Genomic DNA, 19,613 nt, shown 5'->3' on the forward strand with positions numbered 1-19,613 from the left:
GAAACAACGTTCTGATTTATTTTATTATTGTCGAACCTAACTTGTACGAAGAAATTAAGAATTAATTAGATAGATAGATAGCACGCGACAGGTTGAGATGGCCATCGGGGTGGGGACGTCCCGCACACCCGCACAGCTCCCGCGCTAACTCGGTTCGTGATTACGCAGGTGACGTGCGGGTGTGCGGGGCGTTCCCCCGCTTCTTACCCCGATTGCCATCTCGATCTGTCGCATAAATTATCATCTGAATTGCTCATTTAAAAGGTGGGTAGTATTTTCTAATTAATAAAACTGTTTCCAAATGCCATTATTGTTCGTTTCCCTTAATTGTTCGATACAGTGGTGGCAGATAAGAAGGTGGAAGAAGTTTGTAAGCAAAGAAGCAGACAATTCTCCATTCTCGATGGGAAGGCAGTCCGATACGCCCGGAGTCAGATCAGATGCCGAATAAATGGTTTAACTACTTCAGGTAGTTATTAATTAGGAGTGCTATTTTTCTATTTCATAATAATTGTTAACAGCAAATGTGTAATAAATCAGTACCTATTTCTAATGTAGGTATCTGAGCAATGATGACGGTGATGATGGTGCTGGTGATGATTAGGATGATGCTGATGATTATGGTGATGATGATGATTATGATGATTATGGTGATGGTGATGATTATTGATAAAATAAAAATTGATCGTACTCACTTCAATGTGATTATTTCTGTTGTAGTGCAGGTTGAGCACTCTGTACAGTTCGGAGTCGCCTGCCACGTGGAGGTCGTCCGCCGTCTTCAGGCCTTCGCTGATGGCCTGCCGCGCGTACTTCTCCATCTGGATATAGTAGAACTCCCTGTAACAACAATAGACCACCTTTTAGTTAACTGATTAAGGTGAAAAACATTTGAATAGGTAAACTACAAAGAATCGATTGAACAATCGAAACTAAAATTTCATTTCAAGTGGGATCAGCCTGGCGCGGAAATGCAGCCAGTATTCTTGGCATCATTCCACGCGGGTAAAAAAAAGAAAACTCATCATTCATCATTATAAGATTAATGGAAAGAGGTTACGACCCTCAGCAATGAGATTTTTTTTAATATAAAAAGAAATCTCTGATATGTGTCAGAGTCTTTTTGTATGGGTTGCGGCATAGAACAACACCTCACCATTCTACTGTACTATATCTTACACTCTATTATATCTAAAAATTCTCAAAAATTCTCAGAATGTTTCATGTCAGGATGCAGAAAACCTTTTTTTTACTTCATGTTTTCCTCAGATAAGTACTCGTAGATAACTTCACGAGGACTTGACATTTACCGATCCCGATGCGGGATAATAACTGGCAATATTCAAGCTTTGTATTGAGTTGTATAGTCTATCCCGCGTCATAGGGTACGAGCACCTATGCCGGGTACAGTAATAGGAACGGGTGACGTGTAGGCAAATTCACCTGCCGTGTGACACTTGACGGCACAATGAAAATATAAAAAGCTCTCGAAAGTGGAGGGCGGAGAGGATTTGATTAGTCATTTTCGCTCAGTTCGTTCGTCGCATCGCTCCGCTATCTTCGCCTCGCTTCGCTTACGAGAGCGAATCGAGAGTCTCGCGAGGCTAATTACTTACGAGTTTGCATTCAGACGGGCTAATTCAGTTTTTCGCGTCTCGTCGAGTGACGCGTTACTTTTGGAAAAATTGTTACCGGTTTATGGAAGGGCTTTAAGTCGGCTTTTTATTTCGACATGCAAATTTCAATTACGTTTTGGATTGCTCGCTTTTGAATGCGCTTTATGCTTATTATTTTATTTTACTGCGCAAGCTAGAACACAAACAATAAAAATTCTAACGATTATAAGCATGGGTACAGTAGGCAGATTTGTTAATATTTTGGAGTGTTCTATTTTTTTCTGTACACATAGATAATACGACACGTACCTATCATAATAATAAGTATTATTATTGTACAAATAAGTAGCTTTTATGAAATATGTCATAAAATCCTTTCGAAGTAATCAAACTACGACGTTAAAAAGGAAACAGTCGAGAACTGCGAAATCTGAATCACTCAATAGTGAGCTATCAATCGACGCGGATCATCTCTAAGCCACTTGCGCGAGCGAGCGCACTCGAACCTCTCGCTCGCACACCGGGGTTTCTATTATTTTTTAATTGGCACTCTGCGAGAGATTGCAGCCTTACTAATTGAGTAAGTAAATGAAGTGTCTTAATAATTAGATGTCTTTTTAGCTGGTGAGAGGCGCTATGATGTTTAGGTACTCACGCTACTCTCAACGCCTGGCCGTATTTTCCTAATTAGGATAGGGATGCAACGCTCACAATGTCGGTTGAGGTTAGGGATATGTCACAAAAATAACAAACTATGATAATAAGGCAAGATATTTTTAAGCAGCGTTGAACGCTTTGGTAGATCCAATCATCATCACCATCGTTATCTATCGCCGTCCGCATGCCACAGCCTTGCATCGCCTGTATCCAGTAGCTCTCTCTATCTGGGGGGTCCCCAACACTTCGTTTTCCGGTACGAGGTCACCATTCTAGCACCTTGGGACCTCAACCTCCATCGTGTTTTTGAACTATGTACCCTGCCCATTGCCACTTCAGCGTCACAGCCCGTTTCGCTATGTCGGTTACTTTGGTTCTCCTACGGATCTCCTCATTTCTGATTTGATCACGTAGAGAAACTCCAAGCATGGCTCTTACCGTCGCCCGCTGAGTGACTAAGCTTTCTTATAAAGCCTCGGATCTATATTATGTTATCACTGGCAACACGCACTGTTCGAGGACTTTAATCTTCAAGCACTGAGGTGTTTAGAGAGAGATCTGAGTAGATCCAATAATTCGGTATAAAATTATAAAATCATTAATGTATAAGCAATTACGAGTATGTTCACGTGGTGAAAATATTTAATGTCATAAATATTAAGCCATTACTGATAACTGTTTCAACAGATGTGGCTATTAAACAAGTCGGAGCAACGGAGTGGGTGATGACCGTTTCTAAACATAAGTGTTCTTTCTAATTATTATAAGTGCCTTGATTAGATGATGTTTCAAGATCATTGACCGATAGTAAATTCTTTCCTGTGGAACGCACTGTCCTAAGGGAGCATGTTTATTGTCCCAACTTTTAGTTGAGTCCATGCTTTTGTATAGACTACTAAAAGTTGATCCTGGAAACAAACCGGTTTATTATCCCATGTAAACCCAAACTACTATGTAATTATGAGAAGGCATAACGACCCTCAACGATGAGGATTACATCGCAGAGAGACAGACCGTATATGTGCCTGCGTAGGGACTTTTTTCCGCGGACGGCAGAAATCTCCGAAGCATAGGTAGATAAAATATTCGCCAAGAACTGCCACGGGTTACGGTGTCTACGCACACGGTGTGAGATCATATTTTGAACCTTGGAATGTTAGTTCTGTTTCTTCCGAGGACTCCCCCGTAATTTTGTGTGGTCCGATCTGTCGGTGTCCTCGGTTATTCGGGGGACTTTCCCTCGTGTGCGTTTTTCGATTGTAAGCGATCTATTTTGACGAACAAAATGTACCCCGAGGACTGCTCCTCATCTCTGCAGGCTTAACACTTCTGCTAAACAGATCAGGTCAAAATTTCACACTGTATACCTATTTTATCGAACGCAGTATCGTAGATAACTTAATAAAATTTAGCGTATTGGAAAATCCGATATCTCTGGAATTGCCAATCTGTTTGGCGTAGCCTTTATAAAAAAGGGAGTAATGGCAAGATTATTCTGTTTGCAAAGTAATTTGTAGGCCGTTAACGTATCCGTCTGTATCGACCGATTCCGATAGGCATGCGGGCGGCTTAAGTAGGTGATGCGAAAAAAGAAATTACCCCAGAAACGGTACTCAGTGTGAAAATGGAAATAATATAGCTGCTATAACACTGTTGTACCTATATTTAAAAATGTATCTTCCTTTTAACAAGGTAATGTTAAGTTGGTTCCACAATAAATTCGCACTTTTCAACCCGAATCTGTTGACATCCATTCGGAATAAAAATGTGAATTAAAAACCGTTGCTGTGGGAATCAGCTGTTGCTATTGTGCACGCATTCGTATAACGAATTTTTGGTGATGAGCGCGTTAAAGAAAATTGTACCTTTTTATCACCAAACAAAGTGTAATATCGCTTAATATAGCGAATGGTGAGTTACGCGGAATTTTTGGCGCGACAGAAAAAATCCAAGAGGATTGTTATTGACACCGAATGAATTTAAACGCTAAATGTTATCTGATAAAGTTTATTTTCTTATGAATAATTTTTCTATTGTCCGTGGTTTTCTTAAGATATCGCATCTTGCGCCTACCTGGGGCAACGTCTTGAATGTCATTGTTTAACGAAGGCAGTTGGTCTTTTTTGCAAAAGCTTCTTGGATTCATGGCATGACTTTGGCAGAAAATAAAATTGTAGGTCCACTACGGTCGGAGCGCAGCGGTCTGCGGAGACCAGCCCTTAATCTAACTTGTTAATTATTGTTCTATAGATCTATAGGTGGTATACCTAAGCATCGCTAAGCATCGCAATCCCTCGCTGTCCCACTACTGAGTACCTAGTAGGTACACAACAGCAGGTAGTCCTAGCAGGTAGGACAGCGAGGTAGTCAGATAGGTAGTACTAACTTCTCAGAATGTTTAAACGCCTCACTCAAGAAAGAGGAATATTAGTATTAGTCATCATGGCTAATATTCTTTTTAATAATAAAAAAATTAGTTGATTTGCAACATTTTAAACCCCTTTTGTTTTGCGAGTCTTAACCGCAGAGGGGTCCCAAGGAGAAATCTCGGCGCTAATGTCTTAACCACGGTAATATTATCTATTCAGTATTCTAACTCGGCCGTTTCTTTGAAATAAATACCTACAGCTGCGCGGTACGTAAACATGCGGTAGGGCTGCCCGCCTCCAGCAGTTTAATTACATTTGCCTACTTTGTGTTTCCATCTAGTTTTGTGATTGTAAATATACTTTTTTATATAAACAAATAAAATACTTTGTGAATTGCATAGGAAATGTTCAACAAAATGCGTGTTGTTTTTTGATTGGTAGATTTAATTAAAAACTATGTTTATGATTGAATAACAAATCGGTCTTATACATTTGAGACCGAAAAATATTTGCGCCTCGACTGAGACGTAGGAAATTAAACGAACGTTAGGAATTATTAAATTTTAAAGTTTAAAAAATCCCCATTCTAGTATAAAGCTTTTAATCAAAAATTGTTTTGGGTGACATGGACAAGATGGAGAAAATGGAATATCTTTTCCTTGGTTATAGATACCTGCAGTTACTTTACAATTTATATACATGGTTTTAAATGAAATTCGGAATATTTTCTCCATTTTTTGCATATTTTTCATAAAATAATCGCTGGGTACAATCAAAAAAGTTTGCGAATTAATCTTATTGTAGTCCCGGTACCTGAAATACCGACATTCTGAGCTGAAATTGTGGCTTCTTTGATCGGGTTTCACATACAACGAAAAAATCGCGTGGTAATTGTTAGAAAAACAAAACACCGCCCGTTCGTCACTGTGGCACAGTCGCGACTGTCTGCGTGTCGAGCGCCTGCCGACATCGAGGTGCGTAGGTATAGCTTGCATTTCGCCCGTTTGTATGAAGTTGGAATACTGTATACATACCATTACCGTGTCTTAACGCTCCCCTCAAGAACATTCGATTCCCGTGTGAACCAAACACTTACCTACTGTAGACTTGAGAATAAGTATAGGGGACGAGCTGTCTTGAGCTTTATAAGACACTAGCCGATGCCCACGACTTCGCCCGCGTGAATTTAGGTTTTTCAAAATCCCGTGGGAACTCTTTGATTTTCCGGGATAAAAAGTAACCTATGTGCTAATTCAGGATATTATCTATCTCCATTCCAAATTTCTGCCAAATCCGTACAGTAGTTTTTGCGTGAAGGAGTAACAAACATACACACACACACACACACATATAAACTTTCGCCTTTATAATATTAGTGTGATAGTGTGACTAGCTGATGCTTGCGACTTCGTTCCCGTGGATATATGTTATATAGGTTTTCCGGGATAAAAAGTAGCCTATGTGTTAATCCAGGGTATAATCTATCTCCGTTCCAAATTTCAACCAAATCCGTTCAGTAATTATTGCGTGAAAGAGTAACAAACATACATCCATCCACACAGACAACTTTCGCGTTTATAATATTAGTGTGATTCGCTTTTATATATATAGATAGTAGGACTAGTGACCCGCCTCGGCTTCGCACGGGTAGCTTACCTATTACAATTTTCTTGAAAATAAAATATAGCTTGTCACTCAGGAATAATGTAGCTTTCTACTGGGGAAAGAATTTTCAAAATCGGTTCAGAAGTTCCAGAGATTATTTCCTACATCCATTTATTAAAATTCAGTATGTAGGTATATTTACGCCGTTTCTATTACTTCATACTCTATAGCTTTATCTTTCTCAGAGGGGTCAGAGTTTATAGTTGATGCTTTTATTTCTTCCTTTCATTGTTGACTCATTCGGTAGGTACGAATCTTTTTATTCTAAACTTGATTTCTTGTTTAATTTTATTCACAATTTTAGTCTATGGATTTGACAGTGTGGTTAAATTACCCCATAATTATCCTTCTTCGCAGACCATAGACCATAGACCAATAAATTACCGAAATCAGATTTTTTCGGAATACATCAACGGTGATGATTATTATAGACTAAAATTATTCGTCTGAACGAATTTATACGATAGCTAGATTCTATTGGTACAAGCAGAAGCATTGCAACCATTGCAACTTTAACGGAACCATACCTAACCTTCAACTTTTTTTTTTGTGATGTAACAACAATTTTGCAGTTTTCGGATTTTGCTCTTTATTGGACCTTGGATATTGCTATCTGCAAAATTTCATGATTGTAGGTCAACGGTAAGTACCCTATAGGTTTTGATTGCCTTGACGAGTCTTGACAGACAGACAACAAAGTGATAAGGGTTCCTTTTTTTGGATACGGACCCCTAAAAAAGAAGGTGAGGCAACTGTAACTAAAAATACCGTTAGTCTTAGATTTCTGTCGCATAATATGGGTCAAAGTGGTGTATTGACTTCTCGGCTTGCAGTTATTCTATGACAAGCGATGCGGGCTGTATCTATTTGCTTTTGAGGGGTAAGTAAGAACCGTTCTCGCTTGAGATATTCAGGCTAATTAAGACGTTTTTAGCTCTACTTGTATTTGCATATACAAGTCATTAAAGTGCAGTTGATTATATTTTTATTGCACGATGCCTCAACTTTGCAGGCATATAGGTTTTTTTTTTAAATTCCGCGGATTTTTTGATTTTCAGCGTTAAAAGTAGCTTTTATGTTAATTCAGAGTATAGGTAAGTTATCTCCGTTCTAAATTTCATGCAAATCGGTTGGGTAGTTGTGGCGTGACAAACATCCAAGCATCCATTTTCTTTGATTTTCCGGGAAAAAAGTGCGGGTTATCTCTATGCCTTTCGCCAAGACTGATGGGTGGTAAAAAGCAGATTGACAGACGAAACTCCTCAACGGATAGCAGCAAATCGATAGAGATTAATATTATAACTTAGTAAAAACAGGTTTTTAACCTTTACAAGTAAGTAAAATACTTGTAATAAGTAGTTACCTACATAATTTTTCATTATTTCCCTATTAGTAACAGGTACAATTTTGATAAAAAAATTGGTACGCTTTCTCAGTGCACTTTATAATACGGGTTTCATCATCAAGAGGAAAGTTTTTATGTAGATACTTATAATATAGTGTATATGTATAAGATTTATCGCGGAGTAGGTACCTTAGGTTGGTAGCCCACCCAGGCGAAGCTAGGGCTAGTTGTATAAAAATTCATTGGTAGGTACGACTTGAACATGACAGTCCTAAAAACTGAACATCCAATGAACGCATGTAAAAAAAAGATCCCCTAAAGCGTATAAAACTAAAGGGTGCGTAATTTAGTTCGCAACTGAAAAATAGTTCCCAGACATTTCCCAGTGACTTCACCAAACACTCATTTCGATCGTTGCCAAATACAATGGTTATTAAAACCTGATGCCGGCTCAAATGATATGGGGAGGTATTACGTTATAGCCATACCTACCTGCAGCGACTACATAGGTAGCTTTGCGCTTGTGAGAGTGGACGCAGTCCAGCTTTACTACAGCACGGCGGAATGAGCGGCGTAGACTAAAAAGCCATAGAGGGAGGTAAAATTTACTTCTTTTTTTTTTAAATTACCGGTTTTTTTATTTGACGCCTGCTTTTTGTAAGGTTTAACTGCTCCAAGTATGCACAACACAGACTAGCGACACGTAAAATGTCAATGCTTCATTTAATGTACGAAAGCCTTTTTTTTTATAATGAAACTAAGTGATTGGCATGTTAAAAATGACTAATATTCCCCTTTTCTCCTCCAACTTAGCGTAAACCCTTGTGCTGGAAGTGGGAAGGCTTCTGAATGTATTAAATTTTACTGGATACCTAAGCCGTGTGTGTACATGTAACATAATATAAATGATAAAATATCTCCCTGGACCTTTAGAGCTACACGCGATGCGAAGCTATGAATTGTTAAGTTACTATAGTTAAGTTAATATAGCCGTTATATTAATATCTACCACTGGTTAATACAAAGGTCGGAATATGAAAAGTAAGATACCATTACTTTGAAAATTAATATAAGTCAGTAGGCTTAGCATGAAACCAGCTATGTTCCATGTAATATCGTGTAGGAAAAGTTGATCCTGTATATAAAGAGTGTAAAGTTACGAGAAAAGCGCCGCGTCTGTTTATTTGTTCTCTGTGGAAAAGTCGCACGGCGCTGCGCACACATGCACACGGCGCACACATAGGCGCAAGTAAAAGCGAGTAAACTAATACCGGGCCGGATTAATGCTTCAGTTAGTGAAAAAAACTTTTTTTCAGACTGCGCCGTCCGACACAGGGCCGCACTCAGACAACGTTCAAAGGAAAATTATTAAGTCATGCGATATTACGTAATATGAAACATAATATTAAAGAGTTTACTCGTCGGAACAAAGCTGGATATGTTAGTTGGAAATTTCACTATCGCGATGGAAAACGTAACGTTTCGCTCACCCCTCACATAGGTAGCGTCTTTTTGGAATGGCGTTTTTAATTTGGAAAAACGTTTTGTTTAAACAATTAATACGATACTGACTATGAAAAATAAGATCACAGATTATCTTAAAGATGGATCAACAAATTCCTGAAAAGCTGGCAACGCATTGACGGTTCCTTTAGTGCTGCAAATATTCATGGGAGGCGGTAATCACTTCACTTCAAGTGACCCGCATGCTCTTTTGTTTGCTTTCTGACCTTATTGCCCAAGACTGAAAGGACAGACAAACAATTCAAAATAGACAGTTTTATTAATTAGTTGATGTCATTTCAAAAAAAAGTAGATCTCTTACCTGTAAAACCATAAGTTATCATTAAAACGAATGTCGTAAGTCGACTTTATGCGGGCTGTAGACGATAATCTATGCCTCTATGCAACGGCAACTTTCTCGCGAATAACTCCCTTATCTTGTAACGGAAAATCTAAAATTGGCACGCGTTCGTTTAGCAACAAAGCAAGCGAAATACTTAGTAATTTTTTTAAGGAAATTGTATATTTTGCAGCGTCATTTGAGTGTACTGTTTTTATTATCTACATAATTATTAGGCTAACTAGACACCGTAATAGGCTTGCTACTCCTTCGCTCCGACTCAGGAAGGTCCAAAAGGCCCAAAAGGTGGAAATGGGTGTAATCTTTTATAACAAAATTCCACAATCAATTTGGGCTTGCCTTTGTTTAAAAAAGTTTAAAAAAATCTATTAAATATACGCTCCTGAAAAAAGCATATCATACAATCGAAATTATGTAAATGATAAAAGAGCGCGGATTTTACTTGCAGCTCGCTCCAGCAAAGCGCGGGACGTCAGTTACTTTTTTTTATACATGGCTTAATATTGTACCTATACAGGGTGGTCAAAAAGTCGTGGATCAAACGCAATAGGGAGATAGAGGAAGACATTTCCAGCAAAAAATATTTCTACAGCATGGCCTTATTTAAATTGCCCTAAGAGTTATGAATATTTTTGAGATTTTTAACAAAATACCAGATTCTCTTACAATTAGACTAATTTAAAAAAAATGAGATAAAAGATAATAAAACAAACGATGTTGTGTCATTACTAGATAATGTATCAGCACTACAAACCTTCTATTGAGGCTCTGGGTGCCAAATTACAAGAGCAATTAATTTTTTTCCAAAACTTTTAAAGCGTTACCAAAAATTTAATGTCACTTTAAAAGCGCACAGTGAAAAAAAAATGTACTACGGAAAAGTGACCCTGTATCAGAAAAACTTGCTGATTTAATGCCAATTTAAATGAGGTATAACACATTACTCTTTGTTTCGTAATTCTGGTATTATAATTGTTTTTTCATATCAAGGTGCAAATTTCAGTAGATTAGTTTAATTCAAAATAATTTTGAAGATTATCATGCTGCTAGTTAAACTGCTAGTTTTTTGTACGTTGGAATGCTAGAAACATCACTGTGCTTGTCACACTTAAAATTTGTGAAAAGAACAGAAACTGTTCACTACCACCACGTGCCAGAACTACCCAGAACGCCCTCTTTTCTAGGAAACAAAAGGATAAAAAAACTATGCCTCTCTTTCACATCCTTCCTTATTCCAACAATGCAAATAGAAATGATGATTAGTGTGAACGAGAGGCATAGTTTCTTTATCCTTTTGTTTCCTAGAAAAGATGAACTACTTGCAAGACGGGCGTTCTGGGTAGTTCTGGGTGGTTCTAGCACGAGGTGGTAGTGAAGAGTTTCTATTCTTTTCACAAATTTTAAGTGTGACAAGCACATTGATGTTTCTAGCATTCCAACGTACAAAAAACTAGCAGTTTAACTAGCAGCATGATAATCTTCAAAATTATTTTGAATTAAACTAATCTACTGAAATTTGCACCTTGATATGAAAAAACAATTATAATACCAGAATTACGAAACAAAGAGTAATGTGTTATACCTCATTTAAATTGGCATTAAATCAGCAAGTTTTTCTGATACAGGGTCACTTTTCCGTAGTACATTTTTTTTTCACTGTGCGCTTTTAAAGTGACATTAAATTTTTGGTAACGCTTTAAAAGTTTTGGAAAAAAATTAATTGCTCTTGTAATTTGGCACCCAGAGCCTCAATAGAAGGTTTGTAGTGCTGATACATTATCTAGTAATGACACAGCATCGTTTGTTTTATTATCTTTTATCTCATTTTTTTTAAATTAGTCTAATTGTAAGAGAATCTGGTATTTTGTTAAAAATCTCAAAAATATTCATAACTCTTAGGGCAATTTAAATAAGGCCATGCTGTAGAAATATTTTTTGCTGGAAATGGCCTCCTCTATCTCCCTATTTCGTTTGATCCACGACTTTTTGACCACCCTGTATATCAAATCGTAAAGAGCAGTTAGTTGCTGGTTCTTCTCGGTAGGAAAGGCATTCCGAACCAGTGGTAGCTGCATTTGACGATTCATAAGTAGGCACTTGTAAAAGTTTAATTGAATAAAAATATTTTTAATATTTAATTGTTTTTGAATTTTTCACATACCCGCACTTAACTTCTTATTATTCTTATATATATTTATGGATGTTGGTTACAAACATTATAGTTTTATTACAAAACTAGCTGATGCCCGCAGCTTCGCCCGCGTGGATTGGTCAGATCCCCTGCAGCATCAGGATTGAGGAGTTGGAATCCAAATTTTTTATGAAACAATGTCGCAAAGTTCCTCTATCGATTAAAAAAAAAAATTACGCAAATCGGTTCAGAAATCTCAGAGATTTCGGTGTACATAGGTAGAAAAACAAAACTCCCTTTTTGAAAGTCGGTTAAAAAAGTAGCCTATGTTACACCCTGGTCAATCCTCTACTCGTCTGTGAAAATCCCGTTAAAATCGGTTCAGCCGTTCCAAAGATTAGCCTTTTCAAACAGACAGACAGACAGACAGACAAAAATTTTAAAAACGTGTGATTCAGTTAAGGTATCGTTCAAATAACCCTATGAGCTTAATATGAGGTAGTTATTTCGAAATTACAGACAGACACTCCAATTTTATTTATTAGTATAGATATACCTATGTATACGATATCTACTTACGAATATAATATAACTTAAGTTTAAATTTTAAACAGTTAAGTTTAAGTTTAAAGTTTAATTGGATTGAACACATAGACTTATTTATTACTTGAACAGTAATTACCTATTTTACAGGCTGTAACTCGTTTTTGATGTCCAATGTCACACTAATTTTTACAGTTTCACAGAACAGGATTTTCGATAGAAATGCCAGCGACTTTGTCCATGTCGTTTACACAAATTTCCCCCTTAGGGATTGAGTTTTTAAAAATCCTTTCTTAGGAGATGCCTACGTTATAATAGCTATCTTTATGCCTTTCAAACCGATCCGACTAATAGTTTGAGCTGTGCGTCAATAGATTAGTCAGTCAGCTTTTTCTTTTATCCATACTAATATTATAAATACGAAAGAGTGTCTGTCTGTTTGTCTCCTGTATTTTTACGGCCCAACAGTTTTACCGATTTTGATGAAAGGTACAGAGTTAGCATACATCCCTGGGAAAGACATAGGCTACTTTTTATCCCGGTAAATCAAAGAGTTCCCACGGGAATACGAAAACCTACCCGGACGAAGTCGCAGGCATCATCTAGTAATATATAAAGAACAAATTAGTTCGTCATCGGCGAGTGAACGCCGAATGCGGACCTGGCTAATGACTCCCTCGCTGACCTGCCTCTGTCTTGTACCCCACGCTTCAAAAGTTCAGCTCATTTGAGTGCTTGCGGAGATTTTATTACCCCAACTATACTCGGTATTAAAATTTCGAAAAAAAAGGGTTGAGCAGACGCGAGCCGTTTAAGGGCCGCATAAAGCTGACCGTTCGCGGTTACTTGATTTCAGGATTAGTTCGCTAATTACTGTTTTGAGACAGTTTCAAAAAGCGAGCCTCTTCTTTATTTTTAGTCGGACTGCTTTGAGTGTACGACTCCGTGCCTACTAGACGAGTAATTAATGTTATACGAGATGTGAAATACTGTGTTTTATTTCAATTACATATAGAACTACTTGCAACAGGGTCGTCCGGCGAGGATTTGAATAACTATAAGTAATATGGGTAAGAAATATGGTTAACAAGTAATAATAATAAGTTAAGTAGCAATAATAACACGTACCTATGTCGGACTTTTGTACGAAATTAAAGTAAGAACTTGTATCATCATTTACTTTTATAATATGGTATCAAAAGAATTTTTAGATTTACCATTAATTTAAACGCACTTGAGTTGAGGCTATACAATTGGTGTTATCCTTACTGACAAAGTTGCGTGGAAGCAAACGATTGACTATTAAGTTGCCCACAAGATGATGTAATTGTATCAAACAAATTACACCTGCATCTGTTTTATCATAGTATCTGCATCCTCCTCATTTTAATATTGCTAAAAAAGGACGGAACATGAATTTTAAGTTTAAAGACTAAATTTTAGAGCACACTAAAAATTTAAACAATAGGCTTGCGATTGGCAGCTAAAATCACGAGATTTTACAGCTCCTAATTTAAATTTAAAACTGTCAAACTGTGTCTGTCCTTCGCATATTGCATTAGTAAGAAGAGAATTCGAATACTCTTAAATTTAGTTGCAAACAGAATAAGTAGGTACCTACTATTGTAACTTTTTATGATTTGTAAAGAGCAACTGCTGAGTTTCTTGCCTTCTCTTCTTAGTAGAAGCTGCATTCCAAACCGGTGGTAGAGTCACATACATAGCAAAAGAGATTAATTATTACCTACATGAAATAAATAAATTTTGAGTTTGATTTTATTATTATAAAACATAATATGTATATAGTAGGTAGGTACCTAAATATATGTGGATAGTGGATACTACATTACTAATATTATAAAGGCGAAAGTTTGTGTGTATGTGTGTGTGTGTGTGTGTTTGTTACTCCTTCACGCAAAAACCACTGGACGGATTTGGCTGAAATTCGGAATGGAGATAGATAATATCCTGGATTAGCACATAGCCTACTATTTATCCCCGAAAACCGAAGAGTTCCCCCGGGATTTTTAAAAACCTAAATCTACGCGGACGAAGTCACGAGCGTCAGCTAGTAATATATAAATTGGGATATCATAATTGATATCCCAATAGCAAAGTGCAAACGTAATTCTAGCAAATTGAAATAATATTGCATATGAGATATTATATTTTATTAAAAACAAACACGTTTCAGTAAATACATATGTGTACTAAAATAAAATAAACAAACTAATAATAATTGTAAAGCGTTATTGAAGAGGCGTAGTCTAAAAATGGCCGCTGATAAATATTTAGCAGAGAAAAAATTACGATACAAATGCGAACCAGATGCATCGTCATGTAGATTTGTTTTATCGGGACAAAAAGTAATACGAGAGTTTTTATATACCTAGTATAAGAGACAGTCGTATAAGTTCGGACATCTATAGATTTTTTTTTTATCAAGATACAAGTTAGCCCTTGACTGCAATCTCACCTGGTGGGAAGTGGAAGATGGAAGCGGGCTAACCTGGAAGTTTATTGGAGAATTCAGTAGATGAATGTACCAAAACTGTAGAGTTGTAAAGGATTATTTAAATGAGAAGAAAGATTATGAATGTGTTTCTTAACAGTTTTGATAGTTTTTAATAAGGTTAAGTGATTTTGTAAAGTGGTGATAGTAAAAAGAATAACCGGTTGAGTTTGCTGTAGGCTTTACTCGGACCTGGGCGCGTTTGGACTAGTGGTGTCAAAAAATAATTTATCTATAATACATATTCAATATAAAAAAATATTCAGGATATTAGATATTCCTTAAACCCCATATTTAATATAAATTTTTTAAAGCAATACATTTTCTATTAGTAATTGCTTTTAAATTTGACGAGGCGTTTGCCAAAGATAGACCTACGATCTACGTCACACGATATCAGTAGCGAATATCATACGCGATAAAATATTATATTCTATCGCTACGCGTTGGTTTTTAATTCGTTTGGAATATCGCCCCTCGGTAGTTTCATTTATCAAATAGATTCTTTCGATTTTGCTATTCAATCAGGACAGTAGTTTTATTTATTTGTGAACTTGGTTGTGGGTGAATACTGAATGTAAATAATATCCTATTTCGATATTCGGAGTTGATATTATCACAGATTAGGTTAGTTACTTGATTTTGTAGATTTGTGACGCGCATATTTGTTATTATAGGTTAGGTACGTAAATTGTATTGGTCTTTTTGGAAATGTGTGTGTTTGTGTGGTCTCATGATGGAACCGGGTGGGAATAGTGGATTATATCCAGGGTCTCATGATGGAACTGGGAGGTAGCCATAGGAACCGAGTGTCTGTTATAGCTCCGGCGTGCTTGGAGCTTGGGTTGTTCGATTTTTGTATTAGTTTTAGCCGTGATGAAGGCTAAAATAAAAACTCGTTATTAAAACGATTTTTAAATAGGTAACTGGGTAAACTTATCTACTTTTTGTACCTTCCTGACATTTCTTTATCATTCCAATTGTTTTTAATTTTGCATAAATACGTAGGTAGGTATAGGTACCTAGGTATTTAGAGTAAAATTATTACCATATACTATACGTCTTTCGGGATTTCTTTATTGTCATGCTTTTTAGGGTTCCGTATCTGAACCTGAAGGGTGCTAACAAGGAATACAGAATCTATTATTTATTTTTGTGAAGCTTGTAGGTACTTATTGAAGTAAAGGTTTACAAGTGCCTTTGAAATTTGTTGGTACTAGTATATCGTGTTAGGTACTATTTTTATTACTTGAGTGTTATTGAAATGGAGACCCGTGCTCAGTAGTGCGCCGGCGATAAGTTCTCACTTCTTTTTGATGATTCTTATAAAAAAAAATAATGAAAAGAAATAATTTAAGTATAAAAATACAAAATAAAAATTATTTGTTTTTTTTAAAGTGATATAATATATTTCTACAGAACCTCCTCCGACACCTCCCAGACGTCGCTTTTAAGGTGGTTACCTGTATACCTGTATAATGGTTCGCTAGGGGTGAAAGCAACAGAAAAACAGGTGCAAGCGATTCTCGACCTTATTGACGGTAACGAGAAAGTTGTTATTTTGTCATATTCTTGCTCAGTATCATTCATAGATTGCTAATATGTGGTTTTCTGAAATATGTCAATAAGGTTGAAAATCGTTTGCATGCAAGTTTCTGCTTGCGGCTTTTTTTTTTGATAGTTAATATATTTTAACGTAAAAAATATTCAATATTTTTCTGTAACAAACATTAATATTATGATATAGGAATCTAACCATATTTGACACCTCTAGTTTGGACCCTCGTAGCTTTAGTTTTAAGTTTACGTAATTAATCATCATTTAACACCATTGCATCTTTATCTTACAAATCCAACAACTGATAATCAAAAAGTATACAATGGCGCCTACTTTGTATAAATAATTTGATTTTGGCTTTGACTGTACCTACCTACTTTTTTCTTTAAAAAAAAATAAGAATATTAGATATGCTAATCATGGCTGAAACTCCCCTTTCCCCTCCAACTAAGCGTAAAGCTTGTGCTAGGAGTGCAACGGTTGGGTTTGAACCGCTTTACCTGTAGATGTGTTAATCAAGGCACCGCCTCTCGATCTATTTGTTTTATCGTGACAAATAGTAATGCGAGATGTTTTAATATGAAGGGTGTTGATCACGTGTCTAACAATAATTACTTTAGTGTTGGCAGGCGTCATTACGTCAAACCGACTTGCCATCGCATTTTCAGTTTTACTCAAGTTATTTCCCCGGGGGTTGTGTCATTGCTATTTATTACTAAGATTTCCACGGCTCGAGTTTTCACTTGAACTTGTAATGAGTATAAGTACAATGGAGATCCTTTTTTTTCTACACATAATACTACTCTCACGTAATAAAATCAATCAGGCATTTGCAGGGTTTTGTGAAGTTAGTCTATTGCAACACACACACATCCACATCGGTTATAGTATTCCCACGTAAGGTTTTTGTTAAGTATGTCTGTTACTTATTGTCTATTAACCATAATAATATAATACCTCTAACCTATGATTTTATACAATAGGGAAGTATTTAACACAAGTTTCAAATTTTGAAGCCTGTACGCTTTTGATAGCTGAAGTGGCGATGGGCGCCTCATAGTTCAATGAGCCGATAGACATTGGGGTGTCAAGATGCTGGTATGCCGTGACTAGCACAGGAAAGTGCAGCTTTGTAAGACGATCTGTATAAGACCATTTTCTGTTATAGGCAATCCTTTAGTCTGCTTTTTGAGATACGGAGGAACAAAGATATCAAATTTGGACCTCCAACCATTCAGTTACCGATCTGGGTTAAAGTGTTTGACCAGTGTAATCGATTAATTAGTAAATGAGATTAGATAAAGTACGTCCCTCACTAATAACTAAGTTTTTGGTATTATAATTTTGTCTTGGCTTAATATTTTAAAATAACTTACCTATACCTTGGATGAATTAAACACTAATTCATCCAACTAATTCACCCATCGCCAGTCCCAGTAGTTCAACTACATCTAAATCCTTTTAAGAGTTGAACTAGTGAGAAAAAAAAGACTCACTAGTTCAACGGTTGAACTAATCAGTTGAACTAGCTGGAACGAGTGTTCTGAGCAAGGAATTCCTATGTAGAACGAGAAAAGTGTGACCATAGTCTACTACGCTAACCAAGAGTGGACTGGCAGGCTTCACAAACTTTTGAGAATAATATTATTACTTAGTTAAAAGTCTTAGTTAAAAAACAACCCGCTACAATTTAAAAAATTAGACGCAGTTAATAATATAATCGTATTATTTTCTTGTTTCGAAACAACGGTATTTTTTACGCTGTTATCATGTTTTGTCCTTGTCGTATCCTTCTGTCTTGCTGACCACTATCGACAACAGCGGAAGCAGCGCGGGCGCAGGCTTATCTCCCTTGGGAATGGAAACGACGCGACCAATCGTGCTAGATCTCTAACACTTCATCAATCTTATACCCTTCATTTGTTCTGGCAAGTATCAGCGGGTCAAACTTAACTGGACGGCAGCAAGACGACTTTATTTATGTGAAGTTAATATTAATTTTATTATTTTAATTGCAACAGTTCTGCGTCTTTGTGTTAATTGGATAAAGTAAGGATACCTACATTCATTGTGGCTTGTTGTTATAGGTATTCTTGTGGAATTTACCCTTTATTCTCATTAATAGGTAGATAAAATATACATTTATTACAAGTAAATAACCGCGACTGTTTTATATGTTTTTTTAATGTTTGAATGCGAAAGATCGACGCTTTTGCTGGTTTCTTGGGTTGCCCTTACATAATATACCTACCTACATAGGTACATTACGCCACAACAGAGCAATGAATCGACGTAAATTTTTGCACGGATATAGTTAAATATTTGGAGGTTGATATGAAGGTGGATGAAGACTGCCAATCCATACGTTGCCAACGTGGTGGACTGTGGTCTTATACCCTTTTTATTAGGGTTCCGTACCTTAAAAGGAAAAACACCTTTTAGGATCACTTTGTTCTGACAGGAGACCCGTGCTCAGCAGTTGGTTGGCGATGGGTTGAGATGATGATGATGATGATGATAAAAGGACTAGTACGTTTCAGTATAAAAGTCGTAACTCGTAAGAAATCAGTCTGAGTGTTTATGTAAGTAAAAAGGCGCGGCATAGGCTCTATTCACATGGGAAATTATCCAAGTGCCACGACCAAACCATTCTCTGACCACGCCCTAAGACGTAATTAATTAATAACAACATAGGTATACTAATCTATAAGTAATCGTTAATAACAAATAGATGCTTACAGTAAAAAAACAATCCATTCGAAATTCAAAATCTTAACCTATATTAGGTATATTATGAATAATTATATTATAATACCTTCAAATGTATACTACAATAAGATTTTATTTCACACCATTAAGTACTTACCTCTAATCAAGTACAGTTAGTTGGGACCATCTAGAAAATAGATGAACTAGACATATACTTAACTACTAAAATTACAACCTTATATTCGATAGGTTATAAAATGTCAATCATAGGCAGATGGACGAACGGCAGAGGCTTAGGGATAGGGCCCCGTTGGCACTCTTCAAGTACGAAACCCTAAAAGCAATAGAAGTAAAATCAATTTCAGAATCAGCCGAGCTGTTCGATGCTGAATTTCAGCCAGTATTCTAAACAACATTCCACGTGGGACTTGTACAGTAATTTACTAATTGGTTGAGGTTTATTGTCGAAATAAGCCATTGTCATACATTTATCGCCGGGTCACTACTGAGCTCATGTCGTCTCTCAGAAGGAGAAGGGGTTGGCCATAATTCACCACGCTGGTCAAATGCGGACTGGCAGACTTTACACACCTTTGAGAACATTTTAAAAACTCTCAGGCATACAGTTTCTCTCACAAAACTAT

The 19,613-nt window shown here is 36.6% G+C and overlaps 1 protein-coding gene across 4 annotated transcripts in view; it reads right to left on the reverse strand.

Moving 5' to 3' along the window:
• Nucleotides 1-19,613, reverse strand: part of LOC123875174 (homeobox protein prospero) — a 147,834-nt gene that overhangs the window by 5,493 nt on the left and 122,728 nt on the right. For all 4 annotated transcript variants that reach the window (XM_045920858.1, XM_045920859.1, XM_045920860.1 and 1 more), the window contains one exon: nt 696-840. In XM_045920858.1, the coding sequence (XP_045776814.1) occupies nt 696-840 (145 nt within the window). The remainder of the gene's footprint in view (nt 1-695; nt 841-19,613) is intronic.

Source organism: Maniola jurtina, chromosome 19 (assembly GCF_905333055.1).
Source record: "Maniola jurtina chromosome 19, ilManJurt1.1, whole genome shotgun sequence".
In the NCBI taxonomy this organism is placed as follows: Eukaryota; Metazoa; Arthropoda; class Insecta; order Lepidoptera; family Nymphalidae; genus Maniola; species Maniola jurtina.